General features: G+C 39.4%; 1 protein-coding gene across 1 annotated transcript in view; it reads right to left on the bottom strand.

Annotated features, from left to right (window-relative positions):
* Nucleotides 1-20832, bottom strand: part of col5a3a (collagen, type V, alpha 3a) — a 99557-nt gene that overhangs the window by 60381 nt on the left and 18344 nt on the right. Inside the window, 5 exon segments of the mRNA XM_083524271.1 lie at nucleotides 2154-2558; nucleotides 8386-8508; nucleotides 18415-18577; nucleotides 18709-18922; nucleotides 20348-20515. Coding sequence (XP_083380397.1) covers nucleotides 2154-2558; nucleotides 8386-8508; nucleotides 18415-18577; nucleotides 18709-18922; nucleotides 20348-20515 — 1073 coding nt within the window.

Here is a 20832-nt window from a genome sequence, read left to right as displayed (position 1 = left end):
GAACAAAATGAGGTAAGAAGACAATCCCTGCGAGGAGATTATTGCTCGGCACAATTGGTTAATAGGATGTGATGCCAGTGTGGGAATTTTCATTTATCTCATTCGTAATGCTGAGCAGCTATAGGGTTAAGGGCCTTGCTCAGGGGCCCTAGAGTGGCAGCTTGGTGAGGCTTGAATTTGAACTCATAACCTTCAGATCCGTCTATTAACCACTAAGCTACCACCTCCTAGGATCATGCCTCGTATCCAGCAGCATGATGCGCTATAAATAAACGACAATTTATTTTTTAACTTATTTTAAAAAACTTTGTCCGTTTATAGTTACATTTACCGTTTATATGGACAATATAGACACCTGATGTCTAAGACTCGTACATGTTTTTTGAACATTCCAAACCACATTTAGTTCCTGCTGGCGTTCTCTTCTGATTCTGGATAAAAACAGGATGTGATAAATTGAATCATCTCACACTCAAAAAAAGACCTTATGTTCATCTACACACACACACACACACACACACGCACACACACACACACACACACACACACAGGCAGGAAGAAATTAGTCATAACTCAAGAAAATATCTAGTCTACAATACTACACTTTATCTACACTACTGTACTACATCTACATAATACACACTACTTTTAAAACCAGGGGATACTCAGTGGAATGAAAAGCTTGACCGAGTCGTTCCTGGTTTGTTTCATGCTCACTTTCAGGATCGTTTTCTATAAAAGATTCAATTGCTTCTTGAATTGTAATATATATATATATATATATATATGGACATCTCACCATAAGATAATATGTGATTTTTGAACATCCAAATCCACATTTAGTCCCTATTTGGTGTTATAATAACCTTCACTCGTCTGGGATGATTTAGTTCTACTAGATTTTGTGGGGAATTGTGTAAGATTCAGTCACAAAAGTGTGAGTAACTGATGTAGACAATAGTGAGGGGAAGATTGGAACATTTTATTGACTTGCTTCTTTAAATCTCGTTCATAAAAATCAACAAAACGTTTTTTTAATCGTTTAGTTTCGGTTCGTTAGGTTCCCTGGTGGTCTAGTGGTTAGGATGCGGGGCTCTCACCGCTGCGGCCCGGGTTCGATCCCAGGTCAGGGAACCAACCCCAGCCATTAGGGTTGCACAAGTACAGGTCCTCAAGCCCGGATAAATGGGGAGGGTTGCGTAAGGAAGGGCATCCGGCGTAAAAACATGTGCCAAATCAAACATGCGGATGATCCGCTGTAATGATCCCTAATGGGAGAAGCCGAAATAAAGTTTTAGTTCATTTCGGTTCGTTGAATCACCTTCACAGTGTCTATGGGACTCACGTGACAAAAGGAACAAACGAAATGGGAACTACTGAATTCTGTTTCGTCCAGCAGACTGCTCGTTCTTCTACGTCACATTAAAGACTCATTCAAAATGAATGAATCGTTCATGAAGACCCATCACTAGCAGACACTGATTTAGGGCGAGTTAAGAAAGTCTGAAGTGCAGTCGGCATTTCAAATTCATCCGTTTTAGATGGAGTTAAAACATGTTTTACGGTTTAGAACATCGGTTCTACGTTTAGAAATGCTCCTGCGATGAAAAACAATCTCCAAACTGATTCAAAAAGGGTTGTAGCGACTCATACAACAACTCTGTACAACTTTGGTGATTGGAAAAGCATCTCAGATCTTAGAATGTGCAACATGGTGAAAAAATGTAAATACAATACAACAGTTCCATCTGGTCCACCTGGTGTTCGAGCCCTGAGATGTTCTTTTCTGTGCATCACTGGTTGTAAAAAGTGGTTATTCGAGTTCCTGTGACCTTCCTGTCTGCTGGAACAAGTCTTCACTAGCTGTACTAATTAGTAATGAACATCCTGAAAGTGAGCTGAAATCACCATGAGAATTCTGTATCTATTTCATTTCCAACATAATGAGATAACAGTAATGGCTTTTTAGTGCATGCTTCCTGTTAAATATCTCCTTGTCTTCCGAGTGTGGTGTTAGTGGTGGAACCGGAGGGCAGCTAGTGAGGGTTGTGCTTGTGCTTGGGCAGTTAGAAGTCTGTGGTTAGGAGGTGTTAAGATCAGTGGGTGACAAAGAGGAGGAGGAAGGGGCAGGAAGTGCAACGTTTACACTCTACCTCAACCTCAGATTGGGTGGACTGGGGCAACATGGTGAGGGATAGAGTGAGCTGTTCAGGCGATGTGGTGGGCAGCGAGTCGGGCTCGTGCGTGGGCATCTCGGGGATGGACTCGATCAGCTCGGCAGTCACGTTCGGAGTCGACGCAGCCACCGTGAGTTCTGTCCCGGCTGGTGTCACAGTTCGTGTGAGAGACTCAAGCTGATGAGCGGACACCTCGAGGAATCCTTCCTCGATTGTTTCTGCCTCTTTTCTCTTCTTCCGCGACTCTTTCTTTCCCCCTTTCTTCGAACGGTCCTTCTTCTTTTTGTTCTTTTTGTTCTTTTTGCCCTTCCTGTCTTTTTTCTTCTTCGGTGGCTCGGGTTCGTCACCTTGCATCATGTCATCGAGATTGGACGGTTTGGTCTTTTATGGAAAATGGGGGTGGGGGGATTGGAAGAGAGTGAATGGGAAAGAGTAACAGTAATACGAGTGAAACACCAGAGGTACAAGGAGACAGTGGAGAGAACACTGTCTTGATTTTACTTACCACAATAATGTCACACTAGTGGAGTATCTAAATCATTCATTTAATTCATATGGGAAAAAAACATCAGTAAAACAATAAATAAAGCGAAATAAATGTCCTGGAATCAAACGAAGGAAGGAAACAACACCAGGGCTGCTGAAATAGATCAGTAATGAATTATAAACCTGAGTACTAGAGTGTGATAAGGGATATATTATGACTCTCAGGATTCATTCTATTACTTGGATTGCAAAAAACCCTCACAAAGATTCCCAACAAGATCACATATCTATTTTTTATATGACTCTAAATAGGAGTGGCCTTTATGTAAACTACATTGAATATATGCACTATATGGACAAAAGTTTGTGGGCACCTGACCATAAAATTCTTATGTGTTTTAGAGCATCCTATTTGCTGTTATAATAACCTCCACTCGTCTTCTCCAGATTTTGGAGTCTCCTTGTTTAAAATTGCATGAGATTCATTCAGCTACAAAGGTGTTAGGAAAGACAGGTACCGATGTAGGTGAGGTGAGGAAACCCAGAGAGCAGTCAGTGTTCCAATTCTTTCCAAGGTGGTCAATAGCGTTGAAGCTCCATAGTAAGAGATCTTTCACATTTTTCAAGCCATGTTAAGGGGGAAATATGCAAGAGAATCCAAAGAGTTCTACAAACATTACAATTGTGGGCCTTTAACTTTGGTAAATTAAAGCTGGAAAAGTCCCAGTACTTTTGGCCATATAGTGATAGTGATATTTTTTAAATGTATATATATAATATATTTATATTTATATAAATAAGTAAATGAATATGTATAAGTAATTCCCAAAAGTCACATTTAGGTTAAAATTGTGTAGTGAACTTTTATTGCGAAACATTCTGTCAACTGTATGTTTGAGGAAACGAAATTACCGTAATTTCCGGACTATAAAGCGCGCCATATATAAGCCGCACCCACTGAATTTTACAAATATTAAAATTTTTTACATAAATAAGCCGCACCTGTCTACACTAATGTACTTTACACATGCTTTAATGAAAGACACGTTACACACGGTGTAACGGGTGAAATATGTTGCGCTTCCTTTAGGAGCATAGCGGTATTTTGGGAATTGCATGCCACTGCATTTACCGGTATTACTGCATGTGTGGAGACCGAGGAATATGTCCTTATTATTTTTTTATGCTCATTTCTAAGTTTCTTTGATTAACCCTTAACGCTGTTGCCAAGAAGCAACAAAAAGCACGAGTTTTGGAAACCTGTCTGTGCTTATATGATTTCTGTTGTAACTGGAGTTAGCGAGCTCTCCCTTCACCCAGACTCAACGTGTTACAACGGCTTGTATCTAAACAGTAGCCGACTAAGAAAGTCATTGTTCACTGTCTTCCTCCTTCCTTTCACAACTATTTCTCTTGAGAGTTTACCTTTTGGCATCGTCGTGCGTTTAAAAATCACCCGATGGAAGTTTTTCTCCCGATGCCGTGCAGCTCAGAACACAGGTGAGGTGCGTTTTTTTCATTTCCGTTCATAAATTTTATTGGTCTAATGTTATGGGGTTCAGTTTTTTGGCTTGAAGTTTGTGAAACCGGGAAAAATCCAGGAAAAAACCATAAATAAGCCGCTTCGTTGTTTAAGCCGCGGGTTCAAAACGTGGGGAAAAAGTAGCAGCTTATAGTTTAAAAAATACTGTACAGTTAAATGAAACCTGACCGCTTTGGCTGAAGGTCACATGGCATTTCAACACAAATCTAACACAATACTGTGAAATACAAATATAATGGTGGATGAAATATGGCAAAAAATAAATGACACAAAACATATAAGCCTGTGATTTTCAAGTTCATGTGGGACTTTCTTTATTTGCTGTGTGTTACTTTACTGTGTTGGAAATGTCTTACAGGAGAATTACAGAGAAGGTCAACTACAGGGAGCTTTCATTATCTGCTTTCAGGCTATTTTCAGTCGAACTGTTCTAACGAGGTTTGTGTCTTATCATGTGTGTGTGTGTGTGTGTGTGTGTGTGTGTGTGTGTGTCTGAAAGAGATAGAAAGATAAAAAGAGAGATAAAAAAGAGAGAGAGAGAGTGTGTGTGTGTGTGTGTGTGTGTGTGTGTGTGTGTGTGTGTGTGTGTGTGTGTGTGTGTGTGTGTTTATGATAAAGAAAGTGTGTGTATGGTGTATATGTGTAAAAGAGAGAGAGAATGAGAGAGAGAGAGAGAGAGAGAGAGAGAGAGAGAGAGAGAGAGAGGGGGAGAGAGGGAGAGTGTGTGTGTGTGTGTGTGTGTGTGTGTGTGTGTGCGTGCGTGCGTGCGTGCGTGCGTGCGTGTGTGTGTAAGTGTGTAAGATAAGGAAAGACAGTGATAGAATGAGAGAGAGATTTTTTGTGTGTGTGTGTGTGTGTGTGTGTGTGTGTGTGTGTGTGTGTGTGTGTGTGTGTGTGTGTGTGTGTAAACGGTGTTTGGGTGAGCTGTAAATGAGATCAGTATGTAACAGATGTGGGTCAGTAATGTGAGCAATGTTGATCAGGCCTGATTTTACACGCTGTTTCCTCAGCTGTGGAGAGAACTGGCTCCAACTTACAACCACACACACACACACACACACACACACACACACTCACACACACATACACAACCACTTACACACACAAGCCGTGGGAAGCATGGTGCAGAAATCAATGTTCCTCATGACCCAGCGGACAAATCGATGTTTTTTTCCCAGATTCCTCCCAGCGGGTTTTTTCCAAAATGCAAATGCGAGCCACTGCAGCGCTTTGTCACGGCTCTGAGTCACACACACGTGCAGGAACACACACATGTGCATTCTCACGTGCACTTTGACAAACACACTCACACGTTCACGTTCACTGATACCCATTCATTATAAATCTTCCTACTTGGGAAAAACACTGAATCTTTCCACAAAAACACATTACATATTAAACACACACACACACACACACACACACACACACACACACACACACATACACACATTTCTCACACTTCTCTCTGGCTCTTGTATGGTCAGATTGGGTTACTCAGTGTGTCCTTGTGCAGACTGTGTGAGTCTGGATCAGGACCGTGGTGCAGTGACCCATCAGTGTTGGCCAGAGCTCCACATTACTGCTGTGTAACACCAGAAACAATGTGTTTCTACTGCTGCCTGAAGACAACCCAGAAACAGCCTCAGCTCTGACCCTAAATGCAACAGGCACACTGTTACCATGGCAACATTGTAATTATAACAACACTGTAACCATATAAACTGTGTAACTACAACAACAGTCACCATAATAACATTGTCACCATTAAATGGTGTACCTTTAACAACAATGTAAACATTAAAAAAAATGGTGTAACTATAACACTGTTAGCATAACAACACAATCAGTATAAATGGCATAACTGTAACACTGTAACCTTAACAACACTGTCACCATAAAAACTCTGTAACTATAACACTGTCACCATAACAATGCTGTCACATAATAAATGTCACCATAACAACACTGTCTAAATTAACAACACTGTGTAACCATAACCATTTTGCCATAACAACGCTGTCACCATAACAACAATGTCACCATAAAATGGTGTAACTATAACAACTCTGTGACCATAACAATACTGTCACCATAACACTGTAACCAAAACAACACTGTCACCATAAAAACAGTGTAACTAACAACTCTCTAACTGTAACACTCACTTTAAAAAACAGCATTTGTGTAACTATAACAACACTGTAACTTTAACAATACTGTAAACATAAAGTAGATGCAACTATAAGACTGTAAGCATAACAAAACTGTTACCATAAAAACAGTCACCGTTAAAACGGTGTAACTAAAACAACACTGTCACTATACCAATACCGTAACTATAACAACACTAACACTGTATCCATAATGACACTGTACCTATTAAAATGCTGTAGCTGTACCCACCCTGTAAGCATAATGATTCCAGCTAACTCCCAGCTAATTAACTAACTTTTTTATCTATAGTTGGTTCGAAAGAGGCAGATGTAGAGGACATGGGGGGTATGGAGACAGATGATCCGCTGTGGCGACCCCCTAATGGGAGAAGCCAAAGGAAGGAGAAGAAGAAGATTTATCTATAGTTATCATGTCTACTTTCATTTCCACTTTGTTCTTTTCTATGATTTAGTTTGATATGTCATAAATCTTCTTCCATTGCCAGTTCTCTGTCCTCCATGTTGTCTTTTGCTCTCGCCCTCTTTCTCTTTTTTCTACTTTGGCTTAACATGTTTTCCAAAAGCTTCCAAAACCTCAGTTTCCAATCTGGAGGATGTTTCGTATAAGATTACAAAACTGTGTATGGTACATTCATTCGAAACAGCAGTGGCAAGAAAATTCAGAGAACAGTGCAGCAATTTTACCTTCACCTCATACAAAATGATACTGGGAAGGAAAGCACTAAATATCATCAATTTACTTTAGTAACTTACTTTCTGACTTCTAACGCACTTCACAAACACGCCTTTGTAGTGCAAAAAACAGGGAAAAAAAGGATTAAGATGTTATTTTCCTGTTCTGTGTGCAGGAAGTTACATCTCTACCTCTGCCATGTTAATCTGTATTCTATGTGACTCTCAGGACATGTCTTTGTCTGTGTGATACGTCATATTCACAAAGCAGCAGCGGTGCTGAGAGAAGGCGCTTGAGAAACTGTTTAGTGACGAAAACTCGATCTGCATATCAAATATTGGTCACAAATTATTGGTGACTTTCTAAATAATAAAAGTATAGCGCATCTACTGATAATTATATATAAATAAACAGTTATTGAAAACCGCTGCATCACACTGTTAACCTTTATGCGGCGATGCGACTCACTGAACCTTACCATCCCTAATGCAACTCATCTTAGTTTTATCCAGACCGATTCCATTTTTCCTTTCTCTTCAGCACATGCTTTACCTGGTCACAGTTGTAGTGTTGTAGTGTGTCTAAAACTTAGACTTGAGGTGAGAACACATCCTGGGTGAAGCATCATCCTATCACACACCTCCATCATTCACACCCAGAGGGACTTTACAGCCTGTACCTGCTCTGTCCTCACACTCATTGTCCTGCTTTCATTCATTACTAGGTGTGTTCACAGTTTCAGGTGGAGAATTGCTCTGTAGGTTCCTGGCGCTAGATGATCGAGTAATAAATACACAAGGCAGGTAGCTTTCAGGCAGAGACGACTCTGCCTCTGTATGTCCTCGTGCTCTGTTTTATTGCTTGGCTGACAGGTGGCTGCTTTGGGACAACCGCCCAGAAAACCTGCACTAAATGCAAATGTGTCTTTAATAGCCCGAGTGCCCGAGGCGAGCCAGACAGATTTTGACCAAGCTTTACGGAGCACACGCTGCAAAGGCGACCCATGTCATTGTGAACTTTTAAGGACAGGTTCAGTGTGGGCTGGGGAGTTCACAGAAAACCAAAGCGTGTTTATTTGAAACAGAAAAATAAAAATGAGGCAATAAAAATCAGCTTGCCAGAAATGTAGGAGGTGGGACAGGGTGGGAAAGGATTATGCGGGAGGACATGTGAAGGAAGCAAAAGTTCCATGAGTCACACTGTCTTCCAGATCAACAAAACTCCAATCATTTCGATTTCAAATGTAAATGGGAGAAGCAGGAAATAAAACAGGAGCCACTTTAGATTTAAACATGCCCATTAGTGTGTAATGTACATGTCCATGCTTACCTCTTCGGGTTCATAGTTCTGGGTACGATAAGGCAGAGGAGAGTCACAGTCCGGGATGTAGTCATGACAATAGTATTCCGCAGCGTAGGGATCGTCTACTATCAGAAGCTGCTGGATATCTCCCTATATAACATAAATACATACACAAATTGCATAAGCTGTAAGTAAAACCTTGTCATTTCAGCCCAAAAACAAATAACAATACAACAGTAACACATTAGTAAATTGTATCCTGTTGTTTTGAATGTGAATAGTTGTATTGTTTGTGAGAGGTTGACCGATTTATCGGTTTTTTTGGACTAATCAGCACAAATAGTTGATTGCTGAAACTATTGCCAAAAATCCATACAGATAGTTTTTCCGGGTTGTGTCCATTGTTTTCCGGGTTGTGTCCATTGAGAGGTGAAAGTCCACTGTCATACAACAGCGGCCACTAGAGGAGGATTACTGACATTATGTGCTATTTGTTTTTACACGTGATACTTTGTGTCTTAAGTTCAGTGATATTTAACACGGAGTGCTATGTTTGTTTTATTTTTTATTTATTACAAAATTGATTTGAAAAACAATTTGGGTATTGGCAAGTACGATCCAACCCTAACCCTAACTATTGGTATCAGTAAAATCCACTATCAGTTGACTCCAGTTTGTATTGCGATTTTCAGGTAATATACAAACCAAAGTGCAAACCAGCACTAATTACGATCCAAAGTCATGGAATTTTTTCCAAAGCTACGAGCTGTAACATGATGCAATTGCTCAATGTTTCAACATAAAGAAAGGTCCCAAGCTGCCAAAATGCATGCCAACTAATACCTTATTCATATACCCAACATAAAGCATGCAAAGAAACCATTATATACTTGTTTTCAAAGCCCTGGATCTGTCACTTTTCTGTGAATGGGTAAGCCTTAAGTCAAATAACTTTCCCCAATATTCTGATCTTATACTGCTTTGATGAGCTGTCAGAATCGTTGTTAATGTATTGGGCAGGTTTAAAAATTGCACATTCATTTCCTAATTAAACAAAAAAACAGCTAAACCCACCGTACCCAATGTTGTAGATTTGTTTCTAAAAGCTGCTGCTGTGATCATAAAAGCGCATCCCAGCACCACCAGAATATTTTCTATACACAGCGTTACTGTGTTTACTTAACACCTATATATTGTATGCATTTATAATCTCATTTTCTCATCAGCTGTCAAGAGGATGGAGTCTTGGCCCTTAAAGGTTTCTTCCTCATCTAAGTTTTCCTCATCTACCTTATAGTATAGGTATGTGAAAAACTTCAACTACATTATACAAATAAAAGCTTGTGGACACCTAACCATAAGATTGTTTTGTGTTTTTTAAACACCCTATTCCACATTCAGTAATCATTTGCTGTTATAATAACCTCCACTCTTCTGAGAAGATGTTCCACTAGATTTTGGATTGTGCTTGTGGAGATTTGTCTGAGATCCATTCAGCCATGAGGGTGTTAGTAAAGTACTTGTGTGGGTGAGGTGAGAAGGCCTGGGGTTTCGTTCCAATTTATCCCAAACGTGTTTAATAGGGTTGAGGGTAAGAGCGCTATAGCAGGAGATCTTCCACTACAACCATGTAAACCACGTCTTCGGGGAGCTGGCGCAGGGGCATTGTCAAGCGGGAATAGGTTTGGGTCACCTTTTTTATGTGAATGCAACATTTTATGCTCTCACATCCAAAGACATCCAATACATTTGTGTGCCTTCAGCTTTGTGCTAACATTTAGGGGAAAAAAAGCATATATGACTCAAAAAAGTCGTGTCCCAAACGTTTTGCTCATATATTTTAAATAAGGTGCAAAGTTCCTATACATTTAAACTCCAGTTCATGTGGCTATAATATTTTTAAACTGCTGGCTCATAAAATAAAATGTTAATAAACGCATATCTGAAAACCGCATTTTATATAAGAATTTACATTTACATATACACCCTTATCCAGATCGACTTAGTTAAACAACTACGCGATTAAGGGTTGAGGGCATTGCTCAAACGCCCAACAGTGGCAGTTTGGCGGTGCTGGGATTTTAACCCATGAACCTCCGACAGACATCTTCTCCACTGAATATAGTTTACACCTAATATTATGCAGCTAGACGTTTGCTAATTGTTGCTGCTTAGCATATCTTGATACCAGGTCTACATACAGTATATACAGTAAATTAGAGCTAGTAGTAAAAGGACACTGTCTGTGTGATTTCATTTTCTTTATCAAGACAATCAATGCAGTTTAGTTTGCTTGCACATGTTTTATTTACTTGTTTTTACTGACTGGCTAGCTAAATGTTATGCTAACCACCTAACATTAACAGCTAACTTTGCATTCACATCATAATTTCCAACATAATTATTCTAACTAGGTGTAAATCTGATGATACCCAAAACATTAGAGCTAAACTTTCCCTTATAATTTCACACACTCACAATCAGTCCCAGTTTCCCTATACACTTGATACCTCACTAGACATTAAGTGTGTACTCTGTGCACTTAGTCACTCTGCCCTGTAGTAATGTGAAATAAGGGTCAAAGACACGCGATACGCCGCTAAACAGACACATGGCATTGTGCTCAGCCCAAGATCAAGGCTTTCACATTTTAATGAGTCAGAAGTTTTTAGTCTGATGTGTGTTTAACTCCCTGTAAACATGTGTGCGTACCGACGTCTGGCACAACAATGAGCAACTTCCTTTGAGAGGATTAAGTGTATGAGGCAGAAGGTTTTACTGTCACAGTGCTGCATCATGGAAGACTTTTTGATATTTGTATAAAAAGGAGCCACTTCCGTGTGGAACGTGCTGTAGGTGCTGCAGATTTCAACCATTTATTTATCATTAAGTTATTTTTGACAAAAGAAATACTGTAGAAGAAATGACTATCATAGTTCATATAATATCCAAATGAATACCCAAAATATCTGGCGATTAAACAATGGGGAACTATAACTAACCAAAGAGAAAATGAATAAACTTAATGTTAGAGCTGCCTGGACATTGGATACCGTTCCTTCTTTTATCACATGCATTCTACAGTGTTCTCTCCCATTAGCAATAAATTTGCCAAGTCATTCCAAATTTTCCCCCACAAAAAATTTTATTTTCATTGGACACACCCACATACACTGATCAGGCATAACATTATGACATTATTTGATTATGAGTGGTGAAATGAATAACACTGATTATCTCTTCATCATGGCACCTGTTAGTTGGTGGGATATTTTAAGTAGCAAGTATTTTGTCCTCGAAGTTGATGTGTTAGACGCAGGAAAAATGGGCAAGTGTAAGGATTTGAGCGCGTTTGACAAGGGCCAAACTGTGATGGTTAGCCAACTGGGTCCAAAACTGCAGCTCTTGTGGGATGTTCCTGGTCTGCAGTGGTCAGTATCTATCAAAAGTTGTCCTGTGTGATCCAATCCGACAGAAGAGCTCCTGTAGCTCAAATTGCTGAGGAAGTTAATGCTGTTAATGCTTGTGCGAATGTAATGTAGCTTAAGTGTATGTTAAAAAAAAAAAAGAAGCACGCTGTGTTCGTCGATGCCCGCTTCTGGAGAAAAGCCATAGCATTTGGTCGATTCAGAAAGTTTAAATGTTTTTGGCAGCTGCTACTCGTGAGTAAATGTTGTTTAGCAAAGGAACAGTATTTTGTTTTCCCACTGTGGAGCTTGTTCATTACTTAAACAAAGCAACTACAAGCCATTACATTAATCTGGCAAACAGACCTTTTACTCAAAAGGTTCTTTCCCAACCGCAAGCACCTCAGTGCACAATCTGAAAAGAATGCCATTTCTCATCCTGTCAACCTCACTCATGTAATCAGACCAGAAATCTCTAGAAGGCACTCCTTTTCTGCTTGCTTAGTGATTCAAAGACACCCTGCTAAGCTCAGTACCGTTAGTACAGTTCTCAAATAGATGTTTATGCATACCAGGCCTTAAGCCATATGATATCACACACACACACACACACACACACACACACACACACACACACACACACAGAAGTATCCAAAACAATAATTTCAAACATTTCATTCAGGCCCTGTGGTGGTGTCAGATGCATAATGATGTTTGAATCTCGTAGACAATCTGGAAGCAATAGAGGTCTTAGCCCTGACCATGGGCTCCCGGACTGCTCTCCCACGCTAAGGGAACTGGACCGAATCGTATCCCCTCTGGAGAAGCCTGGAACCAGGGCCTGGGAAACGACCCGAGACTGAGCCAAGATTTTGCCTCTATGGGCCTGTGCTGGATCGAACCGGATGCAGCTCAATAAAAATCATGAGACTAAACGACAGGAGTGGAGAGATGACGGAGAAGCACATGGTAATTGAGATGAATTAGACATCACTTCACAGTATGCTAAGAACTAAAAAAGAGGGTTGTTTTAAGACTGATGTGGATTCCTAGCCATTGAAACATATAATCCTGTGGCTGCAGCCCAGTGCATACAATCATGCAGAAACAAGTCAAGATCTTCACAAATCTTTAAACATGTGAATAATATCAGCCCGTTGCTTTTTCCTTGGCATGAATGTTGCTGTCAGACAGGTTGCTTTAATTACTAATTAAGTAGTGCTGATCTCCTAGGGTTTTCAGCAGCAGTATCTAAGAAATATTTAGAAATTTTTAGAAACATTGGTGCAAATTTCATCCATTGGTCCCTAGTTAAAGTTATTGATCCTCTAAAATGATCTTGTTGATGCCTCAGGAGAATCTGAGGAAAATCGATAGACTCTTCTGAAGTCACAGTACAGCTTTGGTAACTTGAATAAATACTCTTTACAAAAGTTGTAAGCAGAAAAGCATCTCAAAAGAGGCCTGAATTGCAGAAAACAATACCGGGTTCTACTCCATAACTAGACAGTTGAGGAATAGAAATACGGGGAGCTGGTAGCTCAGTGGTTAAGGCAATGGATTTTGGATCCGAAGGGCCACTCCTGTGCCCCTTGCTCCGGATAAGGGTATCTGCCAAATGCCATTAATGTAAATGTAGGATATGCATAGAATTGTATATCTGGTCCTGGTAACTCTCTGGATAAGATTCAGGACTTATGATAGGAAAGTAATAATAATAATAATATGTAATAATCATGTAATGTTTACATGAATGTACATTTAAAGAGAACATCACCAGCTCTTTAAAACCATAGAACTTTCTCTCAATTATTACAATAAAAAATAAAAATGTAATCATTAAAATATTGGCTAAACATGACGCTGATCAACTATAACACAGATATGACTTTAATATTACTGTGTATTCTGATTCCAACATACAAAGGGTAGAGGTCCTATACATCTCTCAGGGATGGAGTAAAGCTTTTACTTCATCCCATATTTCTGAGACGGATGTGTTGCAGAGACAAGGCGAGAGCGATGAGAAGGCAGGCTAATAACAGTTAATAGCTGGGAGTGTATTATAAAAGGTTAGACAGGAGTGTGGGAGAGGTCGAGGGAAATTCAGATACTTTAGGGGTGTCTAAAAGGGGGTGTGGCACACCCTGTAACATCTGGTTTGGATGATAAAAAGACCAAAAATGAGTAGCCATTAGAGCTGTACTTCAACCCACCAAGAAAAAAGAATAAAAGCTAATGGGGACTCATTTGCATAATGCAACCGGAATCTAAAAGCTCCCTATTTATGATTAGCGAGCCCCATTAGCCATGCAGGGTGACATATTTCTTCAAACTAGTGAAATGATAACAGTATCTTTCCGAAGGTTAAAATATGCACCGCTAATGGGACTGAAAGGTTCATACTGTCGTCTTCAGGGAGCGTCAGAAATAGAGAGCAGTTAAATGCAGAACACTACACACACAAACACACACACACACACACACACACACACACACACGATACACACACGATACACACATCCTTAGGGCCAGATTAAATGATTGAATTTTTTTGCCCTCCTTTAAGTTCCTGCAGATTCGGCAAGACAAAACAACGGTTTTAAATCATGTAGGTCAACGCAGAACCACTAATGCGCTAATACGCTAATGCGCCCTCAAATAGCTGCACAACGACACGAAATTATACAGTTCATCTTCCATTTATCCTGTTTAAAAGCCACTCTGACAAGCGTCATGCTCAAGCATCCGCCCTTTGACCCGGCCATTCCTATAAGTACAAACGCAGACAGGAATCCAAATATAAATCACCGTGGGATAAACACAAGATCTTTCTGACGCTTTAGCATGCCTCCACTTACAATGATATTATTCACGTCTAGAGCCCTTTAGGTCGTCTATAAAACCTTCCTGCTCCATTAAAAGCACCAGGCCTGTTTTCTGAATGCGTTTGGGGAACAAGAGCATGATTTCAATTGCTCCTGAAAGGCAATATTCTGTCGACATGCTCGCTCTTAATCCAGTGCAGAAATGTCAACAAACAGCTTTCGCACACAGTAAACGCAGATCCGTCAAACCCGAAACGAGTACGAACGGCACCTGAAGATTAAAAAAAAGCCTCAGGAGGAGCTTCGGTTTGGCGTCTAGCGTGCATATATCACACAAAAACACTGAAAAACACAGGGCTATGGAAAGCCATGGAGATAAAAGCAACTGGAAGACAGTTTTATGCGAAATACATTTTTTTGACAAACAAATCCAAATGCAATGAAACGCAACCTTAAAGGGATAAAAATTCATAATTTGATACATTTTAAAAGAATGAATGTAATCATTGGCAAAAAACTGTGACAGACGAGGAATGAAAGACTTCAGGACACGTTGCATTGGAAAATAAGCAACTTCAGAGTATCACATGACCCCACATTACCCCAGTGGAATTGTATTGGTTTTGATGGTATCACATGACTCAATTTTTCAATAACATCACAACACTTGACACTGTATAATACCCAGACCTAACATTCTCATGTATTCCCTTATTTATTAGGGGTGTTGAAATAATCGATTCTATGATGCATCGCAATGTGGACGTGAACGATTCTGCATCAATGCAGTAATAAACCATAATCGATTATAGACTACCAGAGATGGGAAGTAATGAAGTACAAATAATTTACTGTACTTAAGTAGATTTTTCTTGTATTAGTACTTTACTTCGCTACTATTAAAATTTTTTGACAACTTTTTAGTTTCACTCAATAAATCTTTTACACAAATATCGGTAATTTCTACTTACATTTTCAAACCAGACTCGTTGCTTTAGTTTTAATCTATTTGGTGACATGATCAATATTTTTTCTTCTCACAGCGCCATTTTCAGCCAATCAACCTATTTCTTGTCTCGGCTTTATCAACCTACCACAGTAAGCAGGGCAGAAGTTAACAAGAAATCTAGGGTTAACGTGGATGAGACAGAGGGAGTTAGTGATGTAAACGTAACGGAGAACAGAGACATTCCTGATCACCTGATGATCATCTTTTCTCTGCTTGTGTTCTATATGGTGGATGTTCAGCCTGGATACATTCATTAGAGAACAAAATTTAAATTCATTTTGTATTAATATATTAATATGATGTGAGGTTGAGTTACCAGTGTCACACTAAAACAGGTAGTAATAATGGCTACGGTTAACTTAAGTGCATGTCAGAGCCCAAACATCTTTACTTTTTAGTAAAAAAGTGTACAGGTTGTCCTCTACTTACGATGGCGATATGTTACGACGACCCCATCGTAAGTCAAAAATAAAAAAGTCGAAGATGGTACTACCTCTTATTTTTTTCACTACCAGCAGGGGACATACTTGGGCACATGGAAGACATGCTTTTATCACAAAAATTTTTGTTTGAAATAGAATAAAATAAACACTGAGACAACTTTACTCTGTCGTCCACTAGGGAGAGCTCACAGGGCAAGAGATACGCTCATCCCAGCTGCGCGTCCAACCCCTTTTGTCAATTTTGTCATATCGCTAAAAAAAACTCGTTAGTCCAACCATCGTAACTTGGGGACCATCTGTAGTCAGTACTTTACCAGTTTTTTAAAACATGAGTATCTGTACTTCTACTTACGTAAAGGGTGTGTGTACTTTTGTCATCTCTGTAATCTACTGATGTCATTCGTCATGTAACGCTCTTATCATGCTAGCTTAAAATGTTGGATGGAGGCGAAACACCAAAGCAAGTGATAAACAAATGCTAAATGTAAAAATCTGAGATCTGGACATATTTATTTTTTTATGAACAAACTGGTAAGCATGAACTGCACACTCTGTGTGTAAAGCCTGTCACACACAAATAAAACATGTAGGGAACACCAACAACTTAAAAAAAATCACGTTTTCACCCTGAGATGCTGACGCCTGCCAGTGCCAAGACGGACTTAGCTCAGCCAATAAATATTTATAATATATATTCAAACAGTGCAGAATGTTTTGTTCATTAATATTGATCGTATTCACACAATGAATCAGCTCTTTTTCAACTATTTACAGTGGAACCCACTTATCTCGACCTCGGTTAACTCGACAACCCTATTAAGTCGACGTTTTTGAAGTGAAACCGCCAAATTCTCGCCTTGTCTGAGCATTTTTTATCGGTTAAGGGGGGAAAATTTTGCCATTTAACGTCAGTTATGTCGATCGGCGCTGTGCAGCCGCAGAAGAACTCGCGGAAGTGGCGGAAAAATCAAGCCTTACAGATGCTACAGGTGTTGTATTGTATACTGGTGAATCTCTGCTGTTAGTTAGTGCACATATGCCTTTTGTTCTTAAATGTTATGCGATGAACGGGAGGCGAAAGCCGCGCTTGGTAGGAGAAAAGCGCAGCAGTTGAGAGAGTGCCGGTGGGAAGACATGTACCGGGATACGCATGAGCGATAACACCGGTGGATTCCTGACAGATAAACATGTACTGTATGTATTTTTATAACATGCCTTCATCAAACAAATCGCAGCAACGCTGTTGTGTAAAAAAAAACTTCAAAAACACGTGCATGCACATTCTCATTTATTAACGCACATCATGTACATAAAGAAATTTCAAGCACGTTAATATACTGCCGCCATTTTGATTTTCGTTTATCTCGATCATCGGTTATATCGATGCTTTTTGGCGACCCCCTAGGACATCGACATAACCGGGTTCCACTGTATTTTGGGTTATAAGTTCATGTCTATTCATTTATAGCATAAAATTTTATTTTTAATTATACTACACTATACAGTCCCTGATTTACCATAGGGATGTGTTACAGTGACAGCATCATAACTAGAAAATATCATAACCGAGACATGGCCTAGTCTACACAAGAGTATTTAAGAATAACGATCAGTAACGGGTAGTATACTGTAATTTGTTTTTTAGTTTTTACCAGTATTTAATTTTGCTAAAACAGCAATTTACAGTACCATTCTGAAACTGTACAGTATACGGGTACACGAGTGGAGGGCAAAGCCGGATGCGATCTGTTTCAGCGTCCAGTGGCATCAATAAAAAGGACAAGGGCTAAATTCGGGTTTTAAAAAAAAACAAAAAATAGCAAAAAAACGTGCTCTAAAACCGGGACAACTGAACGCTGGCGAGAGCATGGCATCTCACAAGGTAGGAGATTGTGCCAAAGTATCGTACGTAAATTACAATATTTACAATATTTCTACAACAATATTTCTACAACTTTTTGTATCGCTATCGTCATCGTAAGATTGAAAAAGTCGAACCATCATAACACTGGAACTTCCTGTATACTTTTTTAAGAGTTTAATGTGCTTTTAGTATTTGCTAGTGTTTATTAGTTCTAAATGCACCTGCTGTCTGCTTGTGTTCTGTAGTTCCGTTTGAAGTTTGCTACATTTATGAATGCACTCTTTCTTGGAGAAGAAAAAATAAAAAGGGAGTTCATATATGCTTGTATTTATTGCTGAAAATTTTGCCATGTGCAATAATATAGAAAAATCAGCGATTCAACGTTGTCGTGTTGATCGTAATCGTAATCGTAATCGAATCGAATCATGAAACCGGTGAAGATTTACACCCCTTTTATTTAGATCATCCACTATGTCCTTGCTTGTTATTGTCTCACATATTTTACCTCAAACACGTCCTTGTCCAGGAGCCTCGTCCCAAACACGGTAACACCATCTGTGCGGACCACAGGGTCATCTCCTCGATGCAGATCGAGCGTCTCCACCTTTTTACAATCCAAATACAGTGTGACTGTCTTTCCATCTACGCTGTAGGCAATCCGGTGCCACCTAATGAAACAAAATCAGAGTTGAAAATATCTAAATTTTTCATCTCTATGAGTTGAAATATAGTTGGAGACACTGGGCTGCAGAACACCCTGGTGAATTGGTGTGATCCTGTTAGTTACACACATACTCACTTTCCATCAGCCAGGTTGATCTTCTTGAAGGTGGGGTACAGTTCAGGGGTCGGATGCCCCATGTGGTCCTCGTACAGGAAGACTGGCGATCTGCCCAGCTCCAGACCCAGCTGCTGTACACCCTGTTCATCATACATGGACAGCAAGAAAAACTGGGCGTTCTTCTTCGCCCGTACCGTCGTCATCAGGGAGAAGTTTTCAGGAAAAGCGGAGTCTATCAGGACATGGTATAAAGGTCACGATCACACGGTAAGCACGGTGTACTAGATCAAAATAAAGAGATTCTTGAGAGACGTTGCATTCCACAACGATAATACTTCCTTTCTCATGTAATTCACTGTATATATTCTAATACACTGTATGTTTTTGGCTAGTTAAGGTAACGTTAGCATGGCACCAAGTGTAATGAGGTCATGGAATAAGAAGATTAGGGGTGTTTGTATTTTAATTGTATGACCCCTGTGGGTCAGGGAATTTTACTGCCTTCTGGTGGTGGCATGTTGTGTCCAGTGGACACCATTAAAAACAGTATGCATTTGCCAGCTTCACACATTGGTCCAGTGATCAAATGAAAACCACTAAGGACTGGGGATGGTATTGGCATTCGATTAAAAAAAGTGTGCATCAGATACAAGTTGGCATTTGCATCGCAATGCATCGTTTTTAACATATCTGCATCGTAAAAAACGATTGATTATTAGTAGATGCAATATACTTTTATTATTTAAAAAGTGACCAATATTTTTTGACCGAAATTTGATATGTACATTGACTCCTGCTCGCCAAACTGACAACTGCACCGTTCCTGCTAAAAGAATATATGGTATCGCAACACTATAGAGGCCGAGGCGTATAGAATAGAATACAGATTAACATGGCAGAGGTAGAGCTGCATCTTCCTGGAGACATGGAGGCATGTTTGTGAAGGGGCCATGTGTTAGAAGTCAGTAAGCACTTAAGTAAATTAATGATTTGCTGTCTGTCTAAACCAAAAAAATAAATGAACTATCTGTACACAGTAAATTGCAGCGCATCATATTTGTTCTATCGCATCACATTGCATTGAAATGTATTGTGTTGAATCAAATTTAAATCGTATCGCACTGCATCTAATAGGGGTGAATCGTATCACATCGCATCAGTAGCTGCTTCATATTTATCTTTAATGTATCGTTTAGTTGGCTATACATCAAGATGCGAATCGCATCAGCCTCATTACCAGAGATGCACCGACCTAATAAATATTAGGACACCATAATGTGTCCAGATTCCAGTTTCTCCCATGGTTCCTATGGTTTAATGATAATTTCATAATTGACACAAATATATGCTAGTTTTAAAGCATGATTTGATTTATTGGTATAGTTTCATATTTTAATTTTAATAAAAAAAAAAAATTAAAAAAAAAAATTGTTTAACAATTTGAAAGCTTGGATAAGTTATGAATCGTTTATTTATTTTTTCATTATTTCAATAGTTTAAAAAACATTTTGCTCATAATTTCTCTATCGAAATATTTTGCTACAGACTTTAGGACGCTTTACAGCCACACTTACGCTGCACACATACACCTTCATATATTAATAATTCGTTTACAGATTGCGTACACTTTTACTAGAAACAATATACATGCGTGTACCTGGGAAGAGCTGCCGAGATGGAGCACTGAGCTGGATCTTTTTGTCTATCCTGAACGCTATGTCCAGTTCCTCTTTGTCAACTCTGTCTGTGCATAGACCTGCTTCCAAGGACACGCCCTCCATTTGATCGGACAGCTCCAGCACACGTAAGACATCGATCAGTTTACCTGAAACAAGAATTGTAACGATTTTTATACACTTGCTAGAACATAATGTAGTTTCTCATACTGTTTAGGTGGAAAAAAAAAATGAAGCACCTGTCAGTACAGATTAATTTAACAAACTATTACAAACATTGGAAAGTTCTTTCAAAATAGACAATAATACTTTGATCATGGTGTCTTTTAATTTCTACCACTGTAATTTTAAAAACAAGGACCACCATACTATGCTTTATGGACCCCTGGAGGCCCTCGGACCAAAAATTATTTGAGTCTAGAGCTGAATGATGATACTGTTTCTCATCTGAGGGTTCCAAATATAA

Source organism: Silurus aristotelis, assembly GCF_946808225.1.
Source record: "Silurus aristotelis genome assembly, chromosome: 21".
Taxonomy (NCBI): Eukaryota; Metazoa; Chordata; class Actinopteri; order Siluriformes; family Siluridae; genus Silurus; species Silurus aristotelis.
This window is presented reverse-complemented; position numbering and strand designations above follow the sequence as displayed.